Source organism: Octopus sinensis, linkage group LG5, assembly GCF_006345805.1.
Source record: "Octopus sinensis linkage group LG5, ASM634580v1, whole genome shotgun sequence".
In the NCBI taxonomy this organism is placed as follows: Eukaryota; Metazoa; Mollusca; class Cephalopoda; order Octopoda; family Octopodidae; genus Octopus; species Octopus sinensis.
Genome location: NC_043001.1, coordinates 26,216,210 through 26,240,815, shown reverse-complemented (window position 1 = coordinate 26,240,815; position 24,606 = coordinate 26,216,210). Strand labels below are relative to the sequence as shown.

At 35.5% G+C, this 24,606-nt stretch overlaps 1 protein-coding gene across 2 annotated transcripts in view; it reads left to right on the top strand.

The window, feature by feature from the left end:
• LOC115211608 overlaps positions 1 to 24,606 on the top strand; it is a 481,864-nt gene that overhangs the window by 197,313 nt on the left and 259,945 nt on the right. For both annotated transcript variants that reach the window (XM_036503259.1, XM_029780201.2), the window contains exons 13-21: positions 834 to 927; positions 2,888 to 2,979; positions 3,941 to 4,021; positions 4,155 to 4,274; positions 8,003 to 8,188; positions 10,101 to 10,226; positions 13,793 to 13,882; positions 14,742 to 14,856; positions 18,124 to 18,280. In XM_036503259.1, the coding sequence (XP_036359152.1) occupies positions 834 to 927; positions 2,888 to 2,979; positions 3,941 to 4,021; positions 4,155 to 4,274; positions 8,003 to 8,188; positions 10,101 to 10,226; positions 13,793 to 13,882; positions 14,742 to 14,856; positions 18,124 to 18,280 (1,061 nt within the window). The remainder of the gene's footprint in view (positions 1 to 833; positions 928 to 2,887; positions 2,980 to 3,940; positions 4,022 to 4,154; positions 4,275 to 8,002; positions 8,189 to 10,100; positions 10,227 to 13,792; positions 13,883 to 14,741; positions 14,857 to 18,123; positions 18,281 to 24,606) is intronic.

Sequence of the window (24,606 nt, the reverse complement as noted above, 5' to 3'; positions counted from 1 at the left end):
AAACATTGAAGAAACAGTGAAATATTTCTACATTTCTGTATTTGTTTCAAATTTCACTAACAGATCTCACCATCGAAAGAACAAAGTACATCCAAATAAACATTTTAATTTTAATTAAAGTATTGAAAAAAAAAGCAAATAAGCCAGCAAAAACAATATATGTATGATTTATATACGTTTTAAAAATCTTGAATCGCTGAATGAAACTTGAGGGTTTTATGCGTTAAGGTACTACTTTGGCAAGGGAAGTAACTCTGCTTGCTTCACTTAGCTTAACGCGGTTCTGCTTTGTATTTGTGTAGTTAGAGATATGAGCACTCAGCAATAAAAGACAAACAGATATCTTCTTCCTCACACTAGCGTGGAAACTAAAATATAATATAGAAGAAATGTTTTTATTCTGTAATGTATTTAAACCTCTGATCTTACTGAAATTTCATAAATCATTAGATGATTAAAGTGAGTGCAAATGTGACAAAAATGTAATATCCTGTTACCCATTGATTATTGCAATTACTTTGGAAGACTTGTCTGCTCCAGGATGTGGAAAGAATATCAGCTTTACAATGAAATATTTTTCAATTGTATTATGTATTTACTGCCTACAATAGTGGTCTGTACCTTGCTGTGATACCTAAACAAACTTCACCATAGTTTTAGCTAAGAACATAACACTTTAACATTTTAATGATGGGATATAAGTTGTTGACCTTTTAGTTATAAGTTCATAATTATATTAAACTGACTGGCAGTAATTCTCCAAAATCTATAATTAATATAATAAATTCTTTTGTGTTTTAAATTTCTAAAAGATCACTATTTTCTTTTAACAGGAAGTCAATATCGCTGTAATGGCAGAATACCTGCAGCGAGTTTATCGAGCCGTGTTGAATAATGTAGAATTAGAGAACTTACAACATGGAATAGGTATGATATACTTTGTCTATTTGTAATCAAGCATAACTGGGGAAGTAAAAGATTCAATCCAGTTTCAAAAGTTCATTTATGATTCCTATGTTCTTTTCATCCGCCTGCTCATTCACATTCTGCTTACGAAGAAAGCTAAAATCCTTATGGTTCTATTTTTATCTACAGCTAGACTTCATATAATAGAAACAGTTTTCCATTTCTTTTTCCTGTTAAGAAATGAGGGGAAAGGGATGTCTGGCGATATCAATTTTTTAAAAAGAATTTTATTTCATGCGTTATTAGAATTAGTAACTTGTATTTGCTATATAATAATAATGAAATTATTGTATACAGTGCTCAGGTGCACCACAACTTGTCAAAAGTGTGTATAAAGCATATGCAGTAATGTACAAATGTCTGGAAAGCGAACAGTGTATGAGTCAGATACATGCTTGCGTGTGTATGGAGGGGAGAAAATCAGGTGTTGTGTTGGCAAATCTCAGGAAGCATGGAAGTTTTGAAGGATGCAGTGCTCCAACAATTAACAACTGATGCCGGCAGTTTGTTCCATACTTCAGCAACTCTTAGCGTGAAAAAATGTTTCCGAAAGTCATGGGTGCTGTGCTGTTTTCTGACTTTGTAAACATGTCCACAGGTGTTAGACAGGTGGAGTTTGAAAAGGTGCTCTGAGTTATTGTTTGTAGACTACTATTAATTATTAATTCAATTAAGCAGTCAAATTTATTCACCTAATATTATATGGATTTGGGTTGGTAAAAGATGTAACATTATGTTTTCTTCATATTCTGGTGTAAAATTAAAAAAGGACTCAAAAAACTGTTTTTCTACATGAAATTTGATAACAGCCTATAGAAAATTATAAGTAATGAATGTTTTCATTTAGAGTATGCACCAGCAAATTCTAAACTCTCCAACAGCATGACAATATTTCATTATTAGCACTGGCGAGGGTGGTGGATTGCAGGAATTGTTAGAGCATAAAGCATCAGTGAAAATGCTTTGTAGTATGTAGTTACAAAGCTTTGTGGGATCTTTTCGGTTTGAACGGCAGTTTTTAACATAATTTCTAGGTAACTAAAAAATTTTAAACTTCGTATACTGGTAGAATGTGTTTATAAAACATCTTTTTCTCTTGGCTTTATTGAGAAAATTCTATAGTTTGTAAGATATTTGTTGTTTTTTTTCTTCAATTTCTGCAATTTCAACCAATCAATTACGTCTATTGAGGTAAAAAGCATTCTGTGCCGTATGAATATGTCCCTTGTTTAAGAAACAGATTGGGTTTATTTACATTTGTGAAGAAAAAAAGATACCCTTCCCCCCACCCCTAGCCCTAACTAACCCTAACCCTAAAACAGATAGGAATGTAATAGATCGATACTAGGGTCATAATTATGGGTGACAATTTCATATGACACCGCTAGAAAAAACTGCCATTCAAACCGAAAAGATCCCCTTTGTATTCTGAGTTCAAATTCTAGAAGGCTAACTTTGTTTTTTGTCCTTCAAAAGTTGATAAAATAAGTACTTGGGTCAATTCAATCACTTAACACCCATTTGCAAATTTATTGCCCTGTACCTATTTTACAAATTATTGTCATAGATGTGTTGCTGAAGGAATTAATTATGTTATTGTCAGAATCATAGTATATGTGACGTTATGATAATATCTAATTCCTTTCAGTTCTATCTTTATTTGTAGGTAGGCTTCATAGAATAAAAACGTTTTTTGTCTTTGTTGTGTTTTTTTGGCGGGGACATTTTCTGCTAAGAAATGAAGGAAACATTGCAAGTGAGAATTGTCAGGCATCTCAAGTAAACTTTTAATAAAATATTCATGATTCAGACTTCAAATGGTTTTCATAATTCCATAAGTCATTGAAGATTGCTTTATTACTTATATTTGGTTATTGAGGTTTTATTCATTTCTTTAAATGCCATTGTCTCTATTCTTCAGGACAACTTTTAGTTGCTCAGGCCCAGTCAGTACTTGCCATGCAGAAGGCAGTACAGAAAATCCAACAAAAGATGGTTGAACACAAAGATAAGGTAGACTCTTTTGATATCTTTGATCTTTCAGTAAATAGCTTATAATGGGAATAAAATGGTAAGACTGCGAGTGAATATATGTAGCCTTGTTTATCACTGATTCATTCATTACTGATCTGAGATAACATGGTATGCTTAATTGTAAACCATGTTACACTTAGTGGAGGCATGTGGCCTAGTGGTTAGAGCAGCGGACTTGCGGTCGAGGGATCACACGTTCAAATCGCAAACCGGGCGATGTATGTGTTTATGAGGAAAACACCTAAGCTCCACACGGCTCTGGCAGAAAGTAATGGTGAACTTCTGCTGACTCTTTCACCACAACTTTCTCTCACTCTTTCCTCCTACATCTTGCAGCTCACCTGCGATGGACTGGCATCCCGTGCAGGTAGGGAACCTATACGCCAAGGAAACCAGGGAAACCAGCCCTATGAGCCAGGCATGGCTTGAGAAGGAACAACATGTTACACTTATTGTAGATTGATCTGTGATAAAACAAGTTAGCGGTCAGTTTAAGATTCTACTTGTACCACAGGAATGCACCCCAGTGACAACCCATAATGCTGAACTACACCGAATGCACTGATGATTCCTTGTGCTTACATGAACAAACTGTGAGGCTGCATATATATTATTTGCATTTACATATTTGTACCCATCAACATGGGACCAGTGAGAAGAAAGATGCAAAGGCATCTGATTCTAACCAATGATGCAGTCAAGTGTATTTTTAACATGTAAAGGTAGAGATAGTCAAGAAAATACCTGACAGTGGAAGCTTCACTGTTGTGGGCTGCAAGTTTGGTTTCAATGACTCCACCATTCATTCTATTTTCAAAGTGCTTGGATATCATTTACTAGTATGTGATTTTGGAATCAAACCCCTGTAATAAATGAGGATTGACTATTAACCTATTATTTTTAATTTAATTTTTTTTTTTTTTCTTTTCTGCCTCTTCAGTTAATGGAACATTTAAAAGTTAAATACCCAGTGAAATCTCGAATCCCAGCCTGGAAAAATGAGCAATTGGAGCGTTTTGAAGTGAGAAACTATATTTTTCCCTCAATTTGTTGTGCTTCAGACTATCATTTAGAACTTTAAGTCTAATTTATATTTATTAGGCGTTTACCAAATTAAATGATTTATTAAAGCTGTTTTCTTTTATATTTTTTAGGAAGAATTCATTAATCAAAATCTATGGTCAGCCCATGATATTGCGGTAAGTCTTTGTGAGGAACAAGATCTGAAACAAGCAGTTTACTTTCTGCGAAGGGACCTCAACTTTATCAAGGAGGTAAATATTTTGAAATTTTGTAAACAATATCAGTAGCAATATACTTTTCTTTTATATGATAAAAAGAACATAGAGGAAGTCTTTTTATCAAACATTAAGTAATTTTTTTTGGCACTCAAGTCCCGTGCTAGTAGGGTATTAAGAGCACCATCCAAGCGTGATCGTTGCCAGAGCGGCTATCTGGCCTCCATGCCGGTGGCACATAAAAGACACCATTCGAGCGTGATCATTACCAGCATTGCCTTACTGGCACCTGTGCCGATGGCATCTGTAAAAGATTCGAGCGAGGTCATTGCTAGTACCACCTGACTGGCCCCATGCTGGTGGCACGTAAAAGCACCCACTACACTTTTGGAGTGGTTGGCGTTAGGAAGAGCATTCAGCTGTAGAAACTCTGCCAGATCAAGATTGGAGCCTGGTGCGGCCATCTGGTTCGCCAGCCCTCAGTCATTCGTCCAACTCATGCTAGCATGGAAAGCGGACGTTAAACGATGATGATGAAGTGTGATGCAGTTGGTTGAGTCAATAGGATATTAGCCTTCTGATAGAAAAGTTGATGAATACTTATCCCCTCACAATACATGTCCGAGATCTCTAGCTGTTTCAATCTAACTTGATGTAAATGGGTAGACATGAGCATATACCATCAGTTAAATCAATCAAAGTAGTGTTTAATTGATGAATACTTTATTGACTTGCACCATAGCAGAGGAGTTCAAAACTAGCTATCTATGAGAACTCTTGTGTGCAGATGGTTTTGTTCTCACAGTTGAAGAATTAAAGAAACAATTCCAAACATGACCACTGAGCTTAAACTAAAGAAGTCTAAAAGTAAATCTAGCAAATGACAAAAGTTTTAGTCAGCAAGAAAAAATACAAGTCTCTGTTGACATGTGGAAAGCGACAATGATTGAATTACTGAAAAGTTATAGGCTGGGCTTCTAAACTGTGTATCTAACGTAAACTATGGAATCATAAGTGAATGGCAAAGAAGAAGGGCCTCTTATGTAATAGATATACAAGACTGGGTAGCTGCAAGAACAGCTAAGAGATGAGTTTTTCAAATGCCCCAAACATATCTCAGGAAGTAGTTGATAGATTCTGTTGCCTGGATTGCCTAATCTATAAGGGAGGTGGGTATTCTATAAATATAGTTACCAGAACAAGAAAGGAATAGAAAGAATTCAGGAAGTTGTTACCTCTGTAGGCAACAGAGAGACTCTCTCTCTCTCTCTCTCCCTCTCTCTCTCAAAGTGATGGTAGATTGTATGATTCTTGTGGCTGAAGTGTAATGTGGGCATTGAATGTAGTGGATGTACTAAGGTAGGAATGAAACTGTGTGCAAGTTCCACTGGACGTGTAAATAAATATACATGAAGGAGGAAGCATAAATGAGATGAGAGAGAAACTGGGTGTAAGAGATATCAGATGTAGGGTGCAGGAGAGACAACTGTGGTGGTAGGGCCATGTGATGTGTATGAAGAATGACAGTTGGATAAAACATATTAAATTGGACAAATGGAAGGTGCCAGGTAAAAAGGTAAATGCAAGAAGCAGTGGTGAAAGTTGAGCTGAGAATGTCAAACCGCAAAAAGGACATGTTAGTGATAATGACATGTTGGAGAAAACACCTAACTCATGTAACCAGGGAAAAATGGATGAAATTATGTTGATGGTAACTGAATTAAAATCTTAACATGACTATAAGTACTTGTCAGGCCACACTTCAATGTATGACACTAGTAACAGAATGCCTTGGGGGTGAGCCATTTTCTTAAAGTTAATAGGGCTAATCCCCCTTAAATGACTGCATCTAATGAAGAAGAGTTGAACATAGACTCTGTTACACATGTGTAGGATAAATAAAGTCTTGATTGACGTTAAATAACGCTATAGACTAATGGAAATTATATCTATGTAATTATACTTTCTTTTATTCTTTTACTGGTTTCAGTCATTGAAATGTGACCATGCTGCACTCTCACCCGCTTCAAGGGTTTGAGCTTTCATACTCTCTTTACTCTCTTTTACTTGTTTCAGTCATTTGACTGCTTCCCTTAATCGAGCAACTCGACCCTGGGACTTATTCTTTGTAAGCCCAGTACTTATTCTATTGGTCTCTTTTGCCAAACCGCTAAGTGACGGGGACATAAACACACCAGCATTGGTTGTCAAACAATGCTAGGGAGACAAACACAGACACACAAACACACACACATACACATACATATATATACATATATACAACGGGCTTCTTTCAGTTTCCGTCTACCAAATCCACTCACAAGGCTTTGGTCGGCCTGAGGCTATAGTAGAAGATGCTTGCCCAAGGTGCCACGCAGTGGAACTGAACCTGGAACCATGTGGTTGGTAAACAAGCTACTTACCACACAGTCACCCCTGCACCTATTCATACTGAATCCAGTGCTTATTTCAGTTCTGGTATTCATTTCAACAATGTCTATTTGTCATAGTTTTAAGTTTCAGGATGTAAAGAACACAATATAAACAACACCAATTTTTATACCAGTGTAAGCATAAACCCAGTCACAGACAAACACACACATACACACACACATATATATATATACATACATTCACATGCACACAACAGGTTTCCTCACAGTTTCCACTTGTCAAATTACACTCATAAATTATTAGTTAACTTCAGTTATTAGACCCTTACCCCAAAGTGTGTGCAGTGAGACTGAATCTGGAACCACATGGTTGCAAGCTTCTTAACAACACAGCCATGTCTCTGCCTGTGTAGAAAAATAGCCTATTGAGTGATAGCATTAGCAAAATAATAGATCCTGTTATTAACAGTAGCTTAGCTATCATTATTACATTCGTTTTATAAAGACAATTAAAAATAAGATGATTTTATTGCTTACATTCATTCAAAGAGTTCATCATCATCATCATTGTTCGACCGTGGTCGAGACAATGGAATTTACCATGTTGCGCCAGACTTCACGGTCCATCATAGCATTACGGAGGTCCTGTTGCTGGATGCCTGTATCCCTGGAGATTACATCAGGGTAGGAGAGTGTGCGCCCTCTGGTGTTGCGAGTAGATGGCTTCCAGAGGAGAAGAGTAGAAATTACTTCTTTTTCAGCTCTACAACAATGTCCAGCAAACTGGACTCTCCTACCCTTCACAAGAGATGACACAGGTGGTAATTTCCCATATATTTGCATTTTAGTTGGATGGCGCCTCCACGAGAGATTTTGAGTTACTTCACCTTCTCTTTACTTATCTTTCTGTTTTTTTGACTTCTGCTTATTCTTAAACAAGCTGTAGTGGTTTTCATAAATCTGGGATATTTTATTGTGCTCACATTATATTTCAAAAAAGAAACAGCAATGCCTTTACTTACTCTTACTTTCATAACATGAGTTCTTACCAACATTTTTTCGTAGATGTTTCACTAGGAAGAGAGCATCAGTGGTCCTCCATCCTGGTACAAACCTGAACAGCATCGCATCTAAAATAATTTTCTCCCAAATAAGTTGTGTTAACCATTATTATCTTTTTATTTGAATAGTTAGCTAACTTCATCTGTGCACGTGTGTGTGTGTGTGTGTGCGCACATGTATATGTACATGTAAGAGAGATTGAGGGATTTAAATTTTTGACTCCTATCTGTTATAAATCTTTAAGAGTATTTTTGAATATGTAAAAATGTAAAAGTAGACATGAACCTAAATACAATTCAATTTTTTCAGAGAGAACCAATTCTACGCAAGGAACTTGGCAAGGTTAAAGTACCAACAAGGGTTTTCACATTTGCAACCAAGATTTGGTTCCCTCAACACTGGCTTGTTGTAAGACAGTTCAGAGGAGATACAGAAGTCGTGCCAACTATCATTATGAACAGGGTGCTTTCAACTGGACCAGCTGGCAAAAAAGAGGTAAAAGATATCTAAATTGATACCGTAAATCCTTGAGTATAATCCACATTTTTTCCCCAAATTTAAAGTTCAAAATCCCTAGTGTGTACTATATACGAGGTTAAAAATGAAAAATATTTTCTAAGCAATGTCTGAGTCTCTATTTACTGTCTGGCAATGTTTATTCAAACACATTTTGTGATGTCGGGCGTAAAAATACCTTAAGCTAAGCCTGAAAGTAATGAAGTCATAAAAGAATCATCCACAACTTGCAGTAAGCAACATTTATTAAAATAAAAGTATTCAGAACACAGAATAACATGTAACAAAAACAATTTGCAAACATATTTACATTCCCATATAACAGTTAAGAACATCACCATTATTGTATTACGCATGCGCGGAAGTGTTTGTTTGACTAGTTGCTGCTGGCTTAATTACGCACAACTCAAGTTAGAGAAGAGGTGCGTATTATACACAAGGTTTAGGTTTTTCAGATGCACAGCCTCCTAAAATTCTCCTGCATATTATACTCAAGGGCGGACTATACTTGAGGATTTACGGTGATTTCAGATTTGAACAATTTGTATGTTTATACATATAATGCCATGCAAGATATGGTAAATATCAATTTCAAACCATTATTCAAAAAATAATATAAACATTAAATTTAGAAGCTTAAGCAAAAAGAAATTTCTTTATGTTTCTGGAGAAAACATATTTATATTTCAAAGGTCTGATTGTGGTTAAATAGACTGGACCCAAATTGTTGTCATTTAACAGAGGATAATGACCTGTAGGGACATTGTATTTTGTTATGCAGCCATAATATACTGCAAAGTATATTAAATGCTTTTATAAGTCAATACCGTGTTCTATTGTATGTTAAGGATATCTCTACAGATTTACAGATTTTTTTAATTAAGTGATTTGACAGAGGATGGGTTATTTCATAGTCAAAATGATTCACATCTGTAGGAGAGGGGAAATGTGAAATTGTGAAATTATAAGTGAAATTATTTCATCTGTAAATGAAAACTGAGTCTTAGTATTCATTCACCAGTGTTGTTACTACTTATAGTGAAAGGTTTCCCATGTCTTACAGTATTTCATTTTTATGCGGTCAGCTATTTAAGAGTTAACTGCCCCTGACCACAGCAATGCTATTTTATGGTTATAAGATGGTAGCCTATCTATTAGTCATAAAAGGGACATGCTGACAATGGGCCAGTGATTGGAATATGTTTGTAAGTCTTCAAAAACAGGGTGTTATGGCCACCATCTTAGTTATTAAACCTTCCCTACTTATCATCACTATTTCTATACCTATTAGATACTATTTTTTTAAAAATAACCATAATTGAATATATGAACACAATTCCTGGACCATAAGAGAGAGAAACAAAGCAATATATAATACAACTAGCAGTATCACCTGGCGTTGCTTGGGTTTGTTTCGACCCTTTAGAATTGGAATTTTTGAAAAGTAAAAATTTTGCATTATGTAGCTCTTTAAGTGAACATTTTTCTGGTTGAAATACACCGAAAAATGGCGACACAGTAGTAAAAAAATCATAAAAAATAGGGATTTTCATAGGAAAAAAGCACCTTTTTGATGTAAATAATTTTTGGTATTAACATGGTCCGATGTGAATTTTATCTTCTACAGAATGAAGAGCAAGCCTTCTTCTATCATACTCTCAATTTTGGTCAACTTGCGCCGCAGGGTCTCAGAGGAGATAGTGTTAGTTGAAGGCTACCAAACCTGACACACACACAGACAACTTCAGCTTTATATATATAGATTATACTGACTATACCAGTATGACGTTTCCAGAGCTGTGTTTCTTTAAAATGATAATCAATAATTACTTATAAATATTTACCGTAACTGAATATGTTCTTCATAGATTTTCATTTCCATGTTTTACAGATTGATACATACACAGTTGACAAATATATGCGCCGGAAGACCAGCACTCGCTATCCTATGTGGAGGTGGTGGAATTATGTACACAGGACATGGGCCTGGATGTGGAACTCTATGTTTTTTTTCTTGGTAATTTCTAAATATATATATTTTTTTTTTTATTAAGAAACAATATATAATATAGGGACATTTGTTTCTTTTATATTATTTTAGTGTTTTGTCTATTTCAAAAGAACATATTCTGTGTTTTTGTCATCAGTGATTTCATTTAATTCAAATTGGTTTTTAATAGCGAATTAAGGGACAAGCTTGGTTTTGTGGTAGAAAATTTGTTTCCCAGCTACATAACGTGAGTTCATGGCTATTACCTGCACCAGCTTCATATAGCAGCCCCAGCCCATCCAAAATACCTTGGATCGTAGGGCGACCTGCTGTGCTTGAGGAGACCTATTGAGTCAAGTACATCAACATCAAAATTAAAATCGAATGGAAATTTTAGTTGTGATACCCATGCCGGTGGCACGTAAAAAGCACTATCCAAACGTGGCCGATACCAGCGCCACCTTGACTGGCTTCTGTGCTGGTGGCATGTAAAAAGCACCAACCAATCATGGCTGTTGACCCCTGTGCTGGTGGCACGTAAAACGCACCCACTACACTCACAGAGTGGTTGGCATTAGGAAGAGCATCCAGCTGTAGAAACAATGCCAGATCAAACTGGAGCCTGGTGCAGCCTCCTGGCTTCCCAGACCCCAGTCAAACCGTCCAACTCCATGCTAGCATGGAAAACGGACGTTAAACGATGATGATGATGATGGTAATGGTCTTAATCTCTGTCCCACTGCATAGCTCCTTAGCAAATGTCTAAGAAACTGAAATGTCCAAGAAACTGAAAGAAGCCCATCGTATATATATATATATATATATATATATATTATATATATATATATATATATATATATATATATATGAGTGTATGTGTGTTTATGTTTGTGTGTTTGTCCCCACAACATTGCTTGACAACCGATGCTGGTGTGTTTACATCCCCCGTAACCTAGCGGTTCAGCAGAAGACACCGATAGTACTAGGCTTACAAAGAATAAAGGCGGTGCTCCAGCATGGCCACAGTCAAATGACTGAAACAAGTAAAAGAGTATATCCCTTTTCACAAGATTCTAAAAATAGCCTTAATAATTAAATCTAATGTAAAGAGTTATCTCTCTTAGATCTTTTTCTTCATAAAATTCTGCTTTGTTGCTAGATTCATTTCAAAAACTGAAATTATTCTGAAACTGTTTGCTAAGCATTCTATGAACAAAATAAATAATTTTATCTGCTGATAATATTAAAAAAAGTTTGAAACTTTCTTCAGGTACCACACTAATTTCACAAATATATTTGTTTGTATAATAATAACGGTAATTTAGTGTATAACGTTTGATCCTTTTAGCATTTAAACTGGCCATATCAGGCCAAAATATTTTACCTGTTTTAGGTTCAAACTGGCCAGATCCAGCCTCTTACACATACCCTACAATGTCATTCGAAAAATGAACAATTACATCATTGAAGTTACAAAGTTACAAGATAGTGCACAATTAATTCTTATTATTTATTTATGCGCCCTTTTCAAGACTAGCCAGGCTCATGGGCCCAGTTTCCCGGTTTCTGTGGCCTATGTGTTCCCCCCCAGTCCATTGCAACATTACTCAAGAAACAGGAAGAAAGAGTGAGAGAAAGTTGGGGTGAAAGAGTACAACAGGGGTTGCCACCACCCCCTGCTGGAGCCTCGTGGAGCTTTAGGTGTTTTCACTCAATAAACACACACACAACGCCCGGTCTGGGAATTGAAACTATGATCCTCCAACCGCGAGTCCACTGCCCTAACCACTAGGCCATTGTGCCTCTAATTAATTCTAAACAATGTAAATAAATAAGCATTTTCGTTGACAGAATAACATGACTGCTAAAGGGTTAAACATGTTCAACATATATTTCCTAACAAACCTTTTCAACTATTACATTCTCATAGGAAATATTTAATGTTGTACTCATGCAACATTACTATTAGTTATCCTCAACTTTCTTGTTGTTTGTTTGTCCCCTGCAATTGTTTGATAATCGGTGTTGGTGTGTTTACATCCCCATAACAGCAGTTTGGCAAAATGTGGCAGATAGAATAAGTTTTAGGGTTAAAAAAACGATAGTCCTGGAGTTGATTTGTTTGACTAAAACCCTTCAAGGTGGTGCCCCAGTATGGCCACAGTCAAATGACTGACACAAGTAAAAGATAAAAGATACTGGTAACTGCTGTTCTGAACATCCCCAGTTTTTCTTTGCTTTACTCTTTTACTTGTTTCAGTCATTTGGCTGTGGCCATACTGGAGCTCCGCCTTTTAGTCGAAGAAATTGACCCCAGGACTTATTCTTTGTAAGCCTAGTACTTATTCTATCAGTCTCTTTTGCTAAGCCGCTAAGATACGGGGACCTAAACACACCAGCATCGGTTGTCAAGCGATGTTGGGGGACAAACACAGACACACAAACATACACACACACACACACACACACACACACACACACACACACACACACACACACATATATATATATGCACACACACACACACATATATATATATGCACACACACACACACACACACATATATATACGATGGGCTTCTTTCAGTCTCCGTCTACCAAATCCACTCACAAGGCTTTGGTCGGCCCAAGGCTATAGTAGAAGACACTTGCCCAAGGTGCCACGCAGTGGGACTAAACCCAGAACTATGTTGTTGGTAAGCAAGCTACTTACCACGCAGCCACTCCTGCTTACTGTGAATTATCCAGATTTGAGCTATTCCATTTCTAATTATATTATTCTTATGTCTGCTTCTCATTCTTCTTATTGCTCCTATTATTACTACTTGAGATATTAGAATTACAGTTTCACTATCACTCTTCTCTCTAAACCTCTCCTCCATTTCATAAAATGATCAAACAGTCTCTCTTTTACTCTTTTACTTGTTTCAGTCATTTGACTGTGGCCATGCTGGAGCACCGCCTTTAGTCGAACAAATCGACCCCAGGACTTATTCTTTGTAAGCCCAGTACTTATTCTATTGGTCTCTTTTGCCGAACCGCTAAGTGACGGCGACGTAAACACACCAGCATCGGTTGTCAAGCAATGCTAGGGGGACAATCACAAACACACAAACACACACACACACCACCACACACACACACACATACATACATACATATATATATGTATGGTTCCGAGTTCAGTCCCACTGCGTGGCACCTTGGGCAAGTGTCTTCTACTATAGCTTCGGGCCGACCAAAGGTTTGTGAGTGGATTTGGTAAACGGAAACTGAAAGAAGCCCGTCGTATATATGTATATATATGTATATATATATATATATATATATATATATATATATATATTATATATATATATATATATATATTATATATATATATATACATATATACGACGGGCTTCTTTCAGTTTCCGTTTACCAAATCCACTCACAAACCTTTGGTCAGCCCGAGGCTATAGTAGAAGACACTTGCCCAACCATGTGGTTGGTAAGCAAGTTACTTACCGTTCACCTTTGAGAATATTGTAAGACACACACAAAAAATGTTTCTTTTTTTGTTTGTTTTCTATTAATCTTTTTGTTTTTTTCAGGTTGTAATCCCTTTATTTAGTCCCATTAGTTTTCGAGCTTTGTTTTGTGTTCATCCATTCAAGCCAGACTTGGAACTCAGTCAAGTTGATGTAAATATTACTTGTTATTTCTATTTTTTGTGAAACTGTTCATACTTTGCTAATAAAGGCCATGAAGAGATGGGATCAACAGTAACTAGAACAGAAATAGGTTCAATAATATCTAGATGTGTAACAGGAACCTGAGGGATAGAATGAATGGCAGTATGCTGGGGAAATCCATGAGTATAAAAAGCATCAGCCAAATACATCTAAGAAATATGATTGTGCTGATGTAAATGGATGATGTATAATGAGTGAAATAGTGCAATGGGTTTGGGTAAACGAAGATGATTTGAGGAATTTGTGCCATGTAGGTGAGAAAAGGTGGAGTTGAATTTTCTGGAAAGATGCTCCTTTGCAGACATATCTTGCCCTTATTGTCAAAGAAAAGCAAATTTCAATGCAATAATAATATAAAATTCATTTTCCAGGCCTTTTTGGGCATCTTCAAGACTGATTGTGTACAGTCCTACATTTAATTCCAAATCTCCTACATAACTCTGAAGTAAACCATGCTACTTTTCCATTTGATTCTTCTCTATCACTATCATTTGAATATAATCTCCAAAGACTTTATTTATCTATTTATTCACTTTTGGAGATTTGCATTGTATTTCATAACTGTAAAAAAACAATCTTCTAGTTGATCTCTCTTTATGCTGAATTTTTACTTTATATGATACTTTGAAAAATATTTTAATTTATGTTTCTACCTTTATATTTGTATGCATATGTTAAAAACCTTCCAAGTATGAATGCATTATAATTGAAGGCATGAGTGAGAGAGGTGTGTTACAATAATTTTTCTTCATAGAAAATGTTGGTAAGTCATGACCATGTTTTAATTTTTTTTTATTCCTTTTTTTAGGGTGTTTTATATCCAAAAGAATCTTATGTTGTACATACACTGATATCCCGTTTACGACTGCTGTGGCAAAATGTGCATAAATCAAGAGCAGATTTCGAGGCGGCTCCTCATGCAGGTAGGAGTTTTATATGCATAAACTAACAAATAAGATGCAAGCAACAATCTGATGAAAAAGGCATATTTCATTAGTTAAATAAATATTATCTTTAAAAAAAGATCATTAATTGTTAAAATTATTTTTGTGAATCTTTTAAGGAAAAAACTGTGCTTTCTTAGTGTTGTGTAAGGATTTCCAACTCCACGAATTATCATCATCATCATTGCTTTACATCTTCTTTCTATGCTGGCATGGGTTGGATGAACCATCAGGAGCTCAAATGCTTCTTATTGAGAGCCACTGCTGTCATAGGCTCATGCTCATATGTGTCATTTTAGCTTGGTTTCAACAACTAGATACCCTTCCTATTAGCAACCACTTAACCACTTTACAGAATGTATTGGATGCTTTTTCTTGTGGCACCAGCATTGGAGAGGTTGAATAGCCCTCAGCAAGACGGGACTAAAGAGAGCTCTGAAGACTCTTTGTCTTCTGTTCACTCACCAATCCCTCTAGAGGGTGCACAGAGACTGAGGCAGGCAGGTGGACTTTCTACAGTAACATCAGCATAAGGGGTGGAGTGCCTTGTATGCTATAAGTGTAGAGAATACTCTGTAACCTAAGGTGTGTAACTTTGCTCACTCAGGTAATGTGATCAAGGAGGAGAGAGAGTGCTGACAACAGAAAGACAAGAAATGCTGAATGAAAGGCGAACTGGCAGAAACGTTAGCACATCAGGCGAAATGCTTAGCGGTATTTCGTCTGCTGCTACGTTCTGAGTTCAAATTCCGCCAAGGTCGACTTTGCCTTTCATCTTTTCGGGGTCAATTAGATAAGTACCAGTTATGCACTTGGGTCGATATAATTGACTTAATCCGTTTGTCTGTCCTTGTTTGTCCCCTCTGTATTTAGCCCCTTGTGGGCAGTAAAGAAATAAGAAGTGCTGAATGAAAGGAGTAGAAGTATGATGATAGAAGTAATTTCTGGGGTGGTGTCAGGAAGGGTTGTACTGGACAATAACAGAGGTTAACAAAGGCAAGAGGTGGTGGGTGTTGAGAGTAGTTAGCAGTAGACAAAGGGCAAAGTTAAACTGTACTGGGTACAGATAGTTTAATGTAGTCTCTTATACATAGACCTAATGATGGAAGAATGTGTTAGAGTGATAAGGATGTTGGTACAGGTGGTTGAGGGAATTGAATGCATGTATGTTCTGTAGCATGTGTCATCCATTTGTAAGCAGCACAGGTAATGGGGCGATGAGATGGAGGAGTATAAGTGATACAGAGATGAATGAAGTGAAGGAAGGAGGAGAGCCACAGGTAGATAAGACTTATGAATTGGATTATTAATTCAAATATAAAATAATTGACAGTAAATCACTGTTTTCTAATAAATTGATTTAAATCACCATTTGAGGTTCCTTCCATGATTTTTCATCTATTTGTCAATTGAATTGAATGTTTCAGATGATTTGATATTAATAAAAGTAGCTTCTCTAGCTCTCAGTAAAAGAATTTTCATTTATTTATTACTTTGTGCAATGTAAAATTACAGCAATGTAAATTTTTAAAAATAATATTAATAATAAAAGTGAGCTTATTGTATAAGTGAAGGTGCATGGCTCAGTGGTTAGAGCGTCGAGCTTACGATCGTGAGGTTGTGAGTTCGAATCCTAGACCGGGCTGCGTGTTGTATTCTTGAGCAAGACACTTTAGTTCATGTTGCTCCAGTTCACTCAGCTGTAGAAATGAGTTGCAACATCACTGGTGCCAAGCTGTATTGGCCTTTGCCTTTCCCTTGGATAACACTGGTGGCGTGTAGAGGAGAGGCTGGTATGCATGGGCGACTGCTGGTCTTCCATAAACAACCTTGCTTGGACTTGTGCCTGGGAGGATAACTTTCTAGGTGCAATCCCACGGTCAGTCATGACCGAAGGGGGTCTCAATTGTATACAGTGGCTCAGGTGTACTACAACTTATCAAAAAAAAAAACTAAAAGAGAGGGGAAAAAAGCAGCAATAAGTCAAATAATGAAAGACCTCAATGAAAGCTAGAAGTTTGAAATACAAAAAATAGAAAAGAGAACATTCAAAGTCATAAAAAGGACAGAGTGTCATTAAGCATGTCAAGAGTAGTGTTGGTGAATTTCAGTAAGCGCCGGAGGCACGTAAAAAGCACCATCCAACCGTAGCCATTTGCCAGCCTTGTCTGGCACGTAAAAAGCACACACTACACTCATGGAGTGGTTGGTGTTAGGAAGGGCATCCAACCGTAGAAACATTGCCAGATCAGACTGGGCTTGGTGCAGCCTTCTGGCTTCCCAGACCCCACTTGAACCGTCCAACCCACGCTAGCATGGAAAGTGGACGCTAAATGATGATGATGATGATGAAGGAATTCTTGAAGGATGCACTGTCCTGATAGCTAACAACTGACGCGAGTAGTTTCTTCCAAGCTTTGATAATTCTGAGTGCAAAAAATTATTTCTGTAAGTTGTGGGTGCCGGGCTGTTTAAAAAGTTACATAGAAATTTTATTAATATTAACTTTTAATTCTGTTTCTATGTTAAAGGATAAACTGTTTCTGTTTTACATGAGCAGGAATGAAATGATGTTTAGTTTTTAGAACATATTGGCATACTCTTTTACTTGTTTCAGTCATTTGACTGTGGCCATGCTGGAGCACCGCCTTTAGTCAAGCAAATCAACCCCAGGACTTATTCTTTGTAAGCCTAGTACTTATTCTATCGGTCTCTTTTGCCGAACCGCTAAGTGACGGCGACGTAAACACACCAGCATCAGTTGTCAAGTGATGTTGGGGGGACAAACACAGACACACAAACACGTACACACACAGACACACAGACACAGACACACACACACACACACACACACACACACACACACACACACACACACACACACATACATATATATATATATATATGATGGGCTTCTTTCAGTTTCCATCTACCAATTCCACTCACAAGGCTTTGGTCGGCCCAAGGCTATAGTAAAAGACACTTGGCCAAGGTTCCACGCAGTGGGACTGAACCCAGAACCATGTGGTTGGTAAGCAAGCTACTTACCACACAGCCACTCCTATGCCTGTTTATTCTTTTAAAGTATAAAAGAAATTCACCAAAATTAAAAAGAAAAATAAATAAAATTTTGAAAATATTCCAGTTTTATGATTTAATATTCAAAGCATGATAGGAACTTCTGCTTTATGTACAAGTATGTATGAACTGAAAAAATATTGATTTTTCTTTTTCTTTAATTTTCAGGCTTCTTGGGAAAAAGTTTTACCCGTCATTTAAATCGTTTCTGGAACTTTGTATTGAAAGGCGGTTTTGGGAGTTTCTTATTAGTCTTAGTGTTCCCTTTGCTATGCATAGTTACATCAGGACTCTCGGTCTTTATGGCACTTACAGCACCAGTTTGGTAAGCATCATATTTATTTTGATAAAATGTATTATTTCTTTGAAGAAAGAGAAATATTTGTGTATGACATTTCTTGAAAAACCCTTAGAACATAACAAAGAAGAAAAAAAGAACAGAAAAGGAAAGAAAGCATATTGATATTTCTAATTGTTCACTGGTCAATGAATATGTATATTCTGAAATGCCAAATTATAAACCCTGATGCAATATTTGTCTTTCAATAAGGCAGCGAGCTGGCAGAAGTGTTAACACACTGGGCGAAATGCTTAGTGGTATTTCATCTGTCTTTACATTCTGAGTTCAAATTCCGCCAAGGCTGACTTTGCCTTTCATCCTTTTGGGGTCAATAAATTAAGTACCAGTTGCATGCTGGGGTTGATCTAATCCATTGCCCTCCACCCCAAAAAAATTTCGGGCCCTGTGCCTAGTGTAGAAAAGAAATTTAGTACCAGCTGTGTACTGGGGTCAATCTAATCGACTGGCCCCTTCCTCCAAAATTTCAGGCCTTGTGCCTTGTGTAGAAAAGAAATTAAGTACCAGTTGTGTATTGGGGTCAATCTAATCAACTGGCCCCCTTCCCAAAAAATTTGGGCCCTGTACCTAGTGTAGAAAAGAAATTAAGTACCAGCTGTGTATTGGGGTTAATCTAATCGACTGGCCCCCTCCCCAAAAATTTTGGGCCTTGTGCCTAGAGTAGAAAAGAATATTTGTCTTTCAATGAAATGTTACTTATTTTGGCCTTTGAAATATTAGAAAATATAATATAACACTTTTGTTACCATATTTCTGTAGACATACACTGTCTTTGTTTTAATTACTTTAAAAAATAATGAAGAATTTAGTAAAATAATTTAGTCATTATTATTAAGCTGGTATTTGAAACATAAATTAACATGAGATTTTGATGTTTAAATTAAAATCACTTTAAAATAGGTTGTTTGTATCATAAGACCAGGGGCAGTTTTAGGTGGGTTGGAATCAGAAGGGATAAAAATGGGAAGCAACATGTAGAGCTACGCAATATTGGCTCCCCAGTGAACGTATTTTGCTAAATAATAAGATTAAGGCCTACTTCCTTAAAAATTATTAAATATGCATTTTTTTCTCATTTTTTCCTTTTCATTAATTACTTCCATTGTTTTGTGCTCTGTTTATTATTTTTTCTTATAATCTTAACAGCTGTTTCTCAAAAAGACATCATAATACCTGATGAACTATTTATCTTTGTTTCTATTTTAAGTAAAATACCTTCTACTGTAAAATTTTTGTCTATAATTTATTTTCTAAAATATGCTAATTTTCATTCATAATTCATTTGTTCATTTTTACAACTGTATTTTTCCCCATATTAGCATAAGTTAGACGTATATATTATTGAAGAATTGATATTTTTACAGTGAGATGCTTTTCCTGTTGCTAACCATTACCTGTTTTTCAAATAAAGGGGTCCCTTATTCCACACTTCTTCAAAGGCACAAAGCTAGTAAATGATATGTTTACAGAAAAAATTAATGTCACCACTTGTAGCTAGGAATTTTTGAAGTGTGAATGTTGATATACTTAGACACACATGCATGCACACACACGTGTGTATGGCAAGCCTCTTCTAGTTTCTGTCTATCAAATCCACTCAAAGGCTTTGGTCAGCCCAGTTCTATAAAAAAAAAACATGCTTGTCCAAAGTGCTATGTAATAAAACTGAAACTGAAACCATGTGGTTTGAAAGCAAATTTCTCAATCACATAACAATGCTTGCACTCATAGCCATAGCAAATATATTTTCAGTAAATGTATTGTATAAGACGACATGCCTTACATTTTGGGTTCAAATCTTACCAAAGAGGACTTCCCCTTTTGTCTTTCTGAGAGGGAATAGCTGATGAAATAAGGACCAGTTAGTTACCAGGGCTGGTGTAAGCATTGATCAAATATTGAGTTGATGAAATAATTATCAGTTATGCATTGGGATTAATGAATTAAGTATTGTGAAGGTGCACGGCCTAGTGGCTTGAGTATAGCACTCACGATTGCCAGATTGTGGGGTTAATTCCCAAATCAGGTAACATGTTAGTGTTCTTGAACAAAACACTTCATTTCATGTTGCTCTAGTGCTGTGTTGGGGCTGGCATATCAAAGAATAGACCCAGCATTTTCTCTGTGCGACATAGAAAGGTGACTAAAAGAGGCAGAGGTAGGATTTGCACTCCAACCTTGTAAAATCCTTGCCAGTAACAACTACCCAAACAGACCCATGTGTTGGAGGGTTGTTCCTTGGGTGGTACAAAGGTGCCATCCACCAGGAGTAGTGAATCACCAACAAATGGTGGGTGAAGCAATACGCTGTTACAGGGCATGGCTCCATACTACTATTACTACTGTGAGTATTGGGATTGATGAAGTAAACATCAGTCAATGATTTTCTCATCACTGCATCACTAAGATGTTGAAGTATGCTTTTCAGAAGAAGACTAATATGATTAAAATATGTCTGGAGTTTCTCTTGTACTTGTTGGAAAAAATAAAAATAACATTAGTCATTGACTAATATTGTTTTTTTCTCACTGCAAGTTTCTTTAATGCTCTCTGCATCAACTATAGTAACTTGACTGTTGCTTTCTATACATCACTAAGTAATTTCCATTGCATCACTGAGTAAGTTCTCTTAGTAATTTATATTCTAAGAACGGTGAAAGCAAGTTGAAAATTTAAATTTCCTTTCTGTTTAAAATAATGTCTCTTTCGAAAGAGACATTATTTTATCTCAATCTTGATAAAAGACATTGTAAAACTAATATTTTTACTTTATTTTCATTATTTTTTCCTTCTTTAAAACTCTAAATGGGCAAAGATAAATCTAGAAGCATTCGTGTAAGAATACTTCCCAATCTAGGTTTTACATTTTGCAAAACATCCTCAAAGAATTTCTCTTCTTGCCACCCATTATTTGATTGTCTTTGGTTTTTAACTCTTTCAATACCAACCTGCTTGACATCACCCATAGTTCTACAAGACAAACTACCTGTTTTAAAGTGATTCAAATTAAAATCTTCCATCAGAACTGCTTGTTAATTTGTTCCAAGCATGAGCTTGATAACAAAGTTAGTTTAGAAAATTCTTCCTTATTTTCAAAATTAATTGAAACAAAGCAGTGCATTTCAGAAAAAATTTGGTAACAAAAGGGTGCAGCATGAAGTTAGTTCTTAAATTATTTCAAGTGAAATTATTAGAAGTTTCTCTCTTCTATAATTTAGAAAATTTGAGACCTGTTTAGTCTCCTATAAACATGATTTTGTTCAACATTAGAAAATATGTTATTTTTGATGTTGTTGGGAGTAACAATTACTTGTTTTAGACAAATCATTTTTAACTGTGGAACTTGAAGAACATAAAGCTATAAATAATAGCATATAAAAAAAAAACACTTAGAAAAATGTCTGAGGTTGCCCATTGGACCTGAATTCATATCTTCTAAAATCATAACAGATATTTTACCATGTACCAAAGCAATCCTTTGAATTTCTCCAGCCATTTTAAAAGCTTTGTTCTTACTTGCAAGAATTGTATGCTGTGGGCAGCCTTCAACTTCTTCAATCCAAGGGGCTTTTTAATCCACTATTTACATGCTATTATTTATAGCTTTATCTACTTTGAATTTAACTGTTAAAAATGATTTACTTCATGTCTCCCAAATATTCTAAATTCTTATGATATAGACTCATTTTAACAACCTGCTTATCCTGCTTCGGTTATGGAGCTATTGAAATGGAGTTAATTAAATTTGAATGTTATTTCATAAATGTAAATCAGAGTGTGGCATTACAAATAATTATTTATAGTGCAGAAAATATGAAATATGTAGAATAGTTGATGAAACATATCACAGCATATACTCATAGACTCATAGTATATCCTCTGATATTGCTCTGTTAATGAAGGCAGCCATAGGATATGAAATTCACATTATTCACTGATTTTTTCATGCATTACTATCATCATTCTCCCTATCCAGCCATGTACGACCATCAAAAAATATTTAATATTATTTTTATCTTATTTGTTTGCTTGTTTGATCTCTTTAGTGTTCATTCTAGTATCTCAGAAATTACTGAAGCTTGGAAACCGAAAATTTTAATCAATGATTACTAAATTTTTTTTTTTAATCAAGTTGTCTAGAAATCAAGTATATTACTCAGTATTATTCAACATGATATATGCTCACAGTTTATAAGAAACACAAAACCTGCTACAAAGAAAAGAAAATTGCAATAAAAGATTATATTCCCACACATTGCAACACAGTTTCTTTCAAGTGTTAGTGGCCACAGTATTTAGTAATGCAAAATCTATCCAAATACTGATCATATATACAAACAAAATATATTTCTTTTTCTTTTCTTTCATTAACTTCTTAGTTTGTAATTGGATCAAATATTTTTTTTATTATGTAAGGGAATAGGAAAGGGACATACAGCAATCATATTTTACTTGAGTTAGATTTGTTTTCACCTAAATATGACAAACTTAAGTTTGTATGTCCTGTTGCTATTTAACAGTTTTGGGAGTATATAGTGAAGATGGTAAATATAATAGAAAGTTGAATTGAGTAAAATATTCTTTTCTACTCTAGGCACAAGGCCCGAAATTTTTGGGGAGGGAGCCAGTCAATTAAATTGACCCCAGTATGCAACTGGTACTTAATTTATCGACACTAAAAGGATGAAAGGCAAAGTCAACCTAGCTGGAATTTGAACTCAGAATGTAAAGACAGACAAAATATTGCTAAGCATTTCATCCGGCGTGCTAAAGTTTCTGCCTGCTCGCCACCTTCGAATTGAGTAAAATATTATTATATCTACCTTTGTGCCTTGTTCTGAGTTCAAATCTTACTGGGGTTGAATTTACTTTTCACCCTTCGAAGTTGATAAATTAAATACCAGTAATAGACTGCAGTTGATATATATCGACTACATCTCCTCACCTCACAGAACTGATCTTGTGATTATTCTAAAGTAATCATTATTATAGCATTATTATAGTATGATATAACTCATTAATAATAATTATTAGAGAATATGCTGAAATTACTTTGAGGTTAATTCAACAACTATTATTCCTAACCATCAAATAGAATTGTTCTTATGGTTTGTCAAAAGAAATCAATACAACATGTTCTAGTTGGTTAATTATACAATTGTTATTAATAATATATTTATTTCTAACATTGGTACAAGTTTTGAGCAGAGAGGAACAGCTACCACCCACTGCCCTATCCTCATTAATAATATATTAGTAATGATGTAAACAGCAGAGAACCAAATTGGATCTGTTACAGTATCCCAGTTTGTTGTGTATTGTATTTCCAAGTTCAAAGGCCACCAAGCTTGACTTTGCGTTTCATTTTCTCTCAGTAAAAAAATATGAATAATATAAGGCTGGAAATGTCTGGTAGCTTTTTATCTTGTTGTGACAGCATCATTGATTGTTTTGTGTTGATTTAAGGGTGTCACGTGTATGTCTGCTGAACAAAATCTATCATGCTTCTGTTACATTTGGGCCATAGATAGATACTAGAGGAGCAAAGCAGAAATGAAATAGCACAGTTAGGATTTGAAACCATGTTGCTAATTCAGCTTACCAGAATCATGTCTCTGGCATTGTTCATCAGTAGCCTGCATTCCTTGCATCTATTAGAGTACACAGACATACTTAGTGGTGCTGTGGGTTTATAGAAGATGTCTGCTTTAATAGTTTAGTATGAGTATGTACTGTTGTGAAATATTTTAATATATTTTAATATTTTAATTTCAATTTCTATGTATTAATTATATTTTCTTTATTAATGACAATATGTATTTTAACCAAAGATTCGATTTAAGGTTTTTCCTTGACTTATATAATTTTATATTTTATATTGAACTCATTTTTGTTTATCGCTCGCATATGACCGTTATTTGAAAGGACCAATCAAACAAGTTCATTTTTAAAGGTGTAACGTTTATACTAGTCTTGATAGAATTGTCATATCAGTTCTATTTTAACAAAACTGTCCGACGAACGGGAACGTGAAACTCCGAGTAACAGGTTTTGTTGAATTTCTGCTGCTTTTAAATAAAGCATATTACTCTACCCCTGGTATTTGAGTACTCTTTTTTCCACCCTGTTTCACATTTATGTGTTTACTCCGGTATATATATATATATTATATATATATATATATATATATATATATAGATATATATATACATAGAGAGAGAGGGAGAGAGAGAGAGCTCTTTCAAATGCAGTCACTATATGCATGACTGCCACTCCCGTGTGTGGGCCTGTTT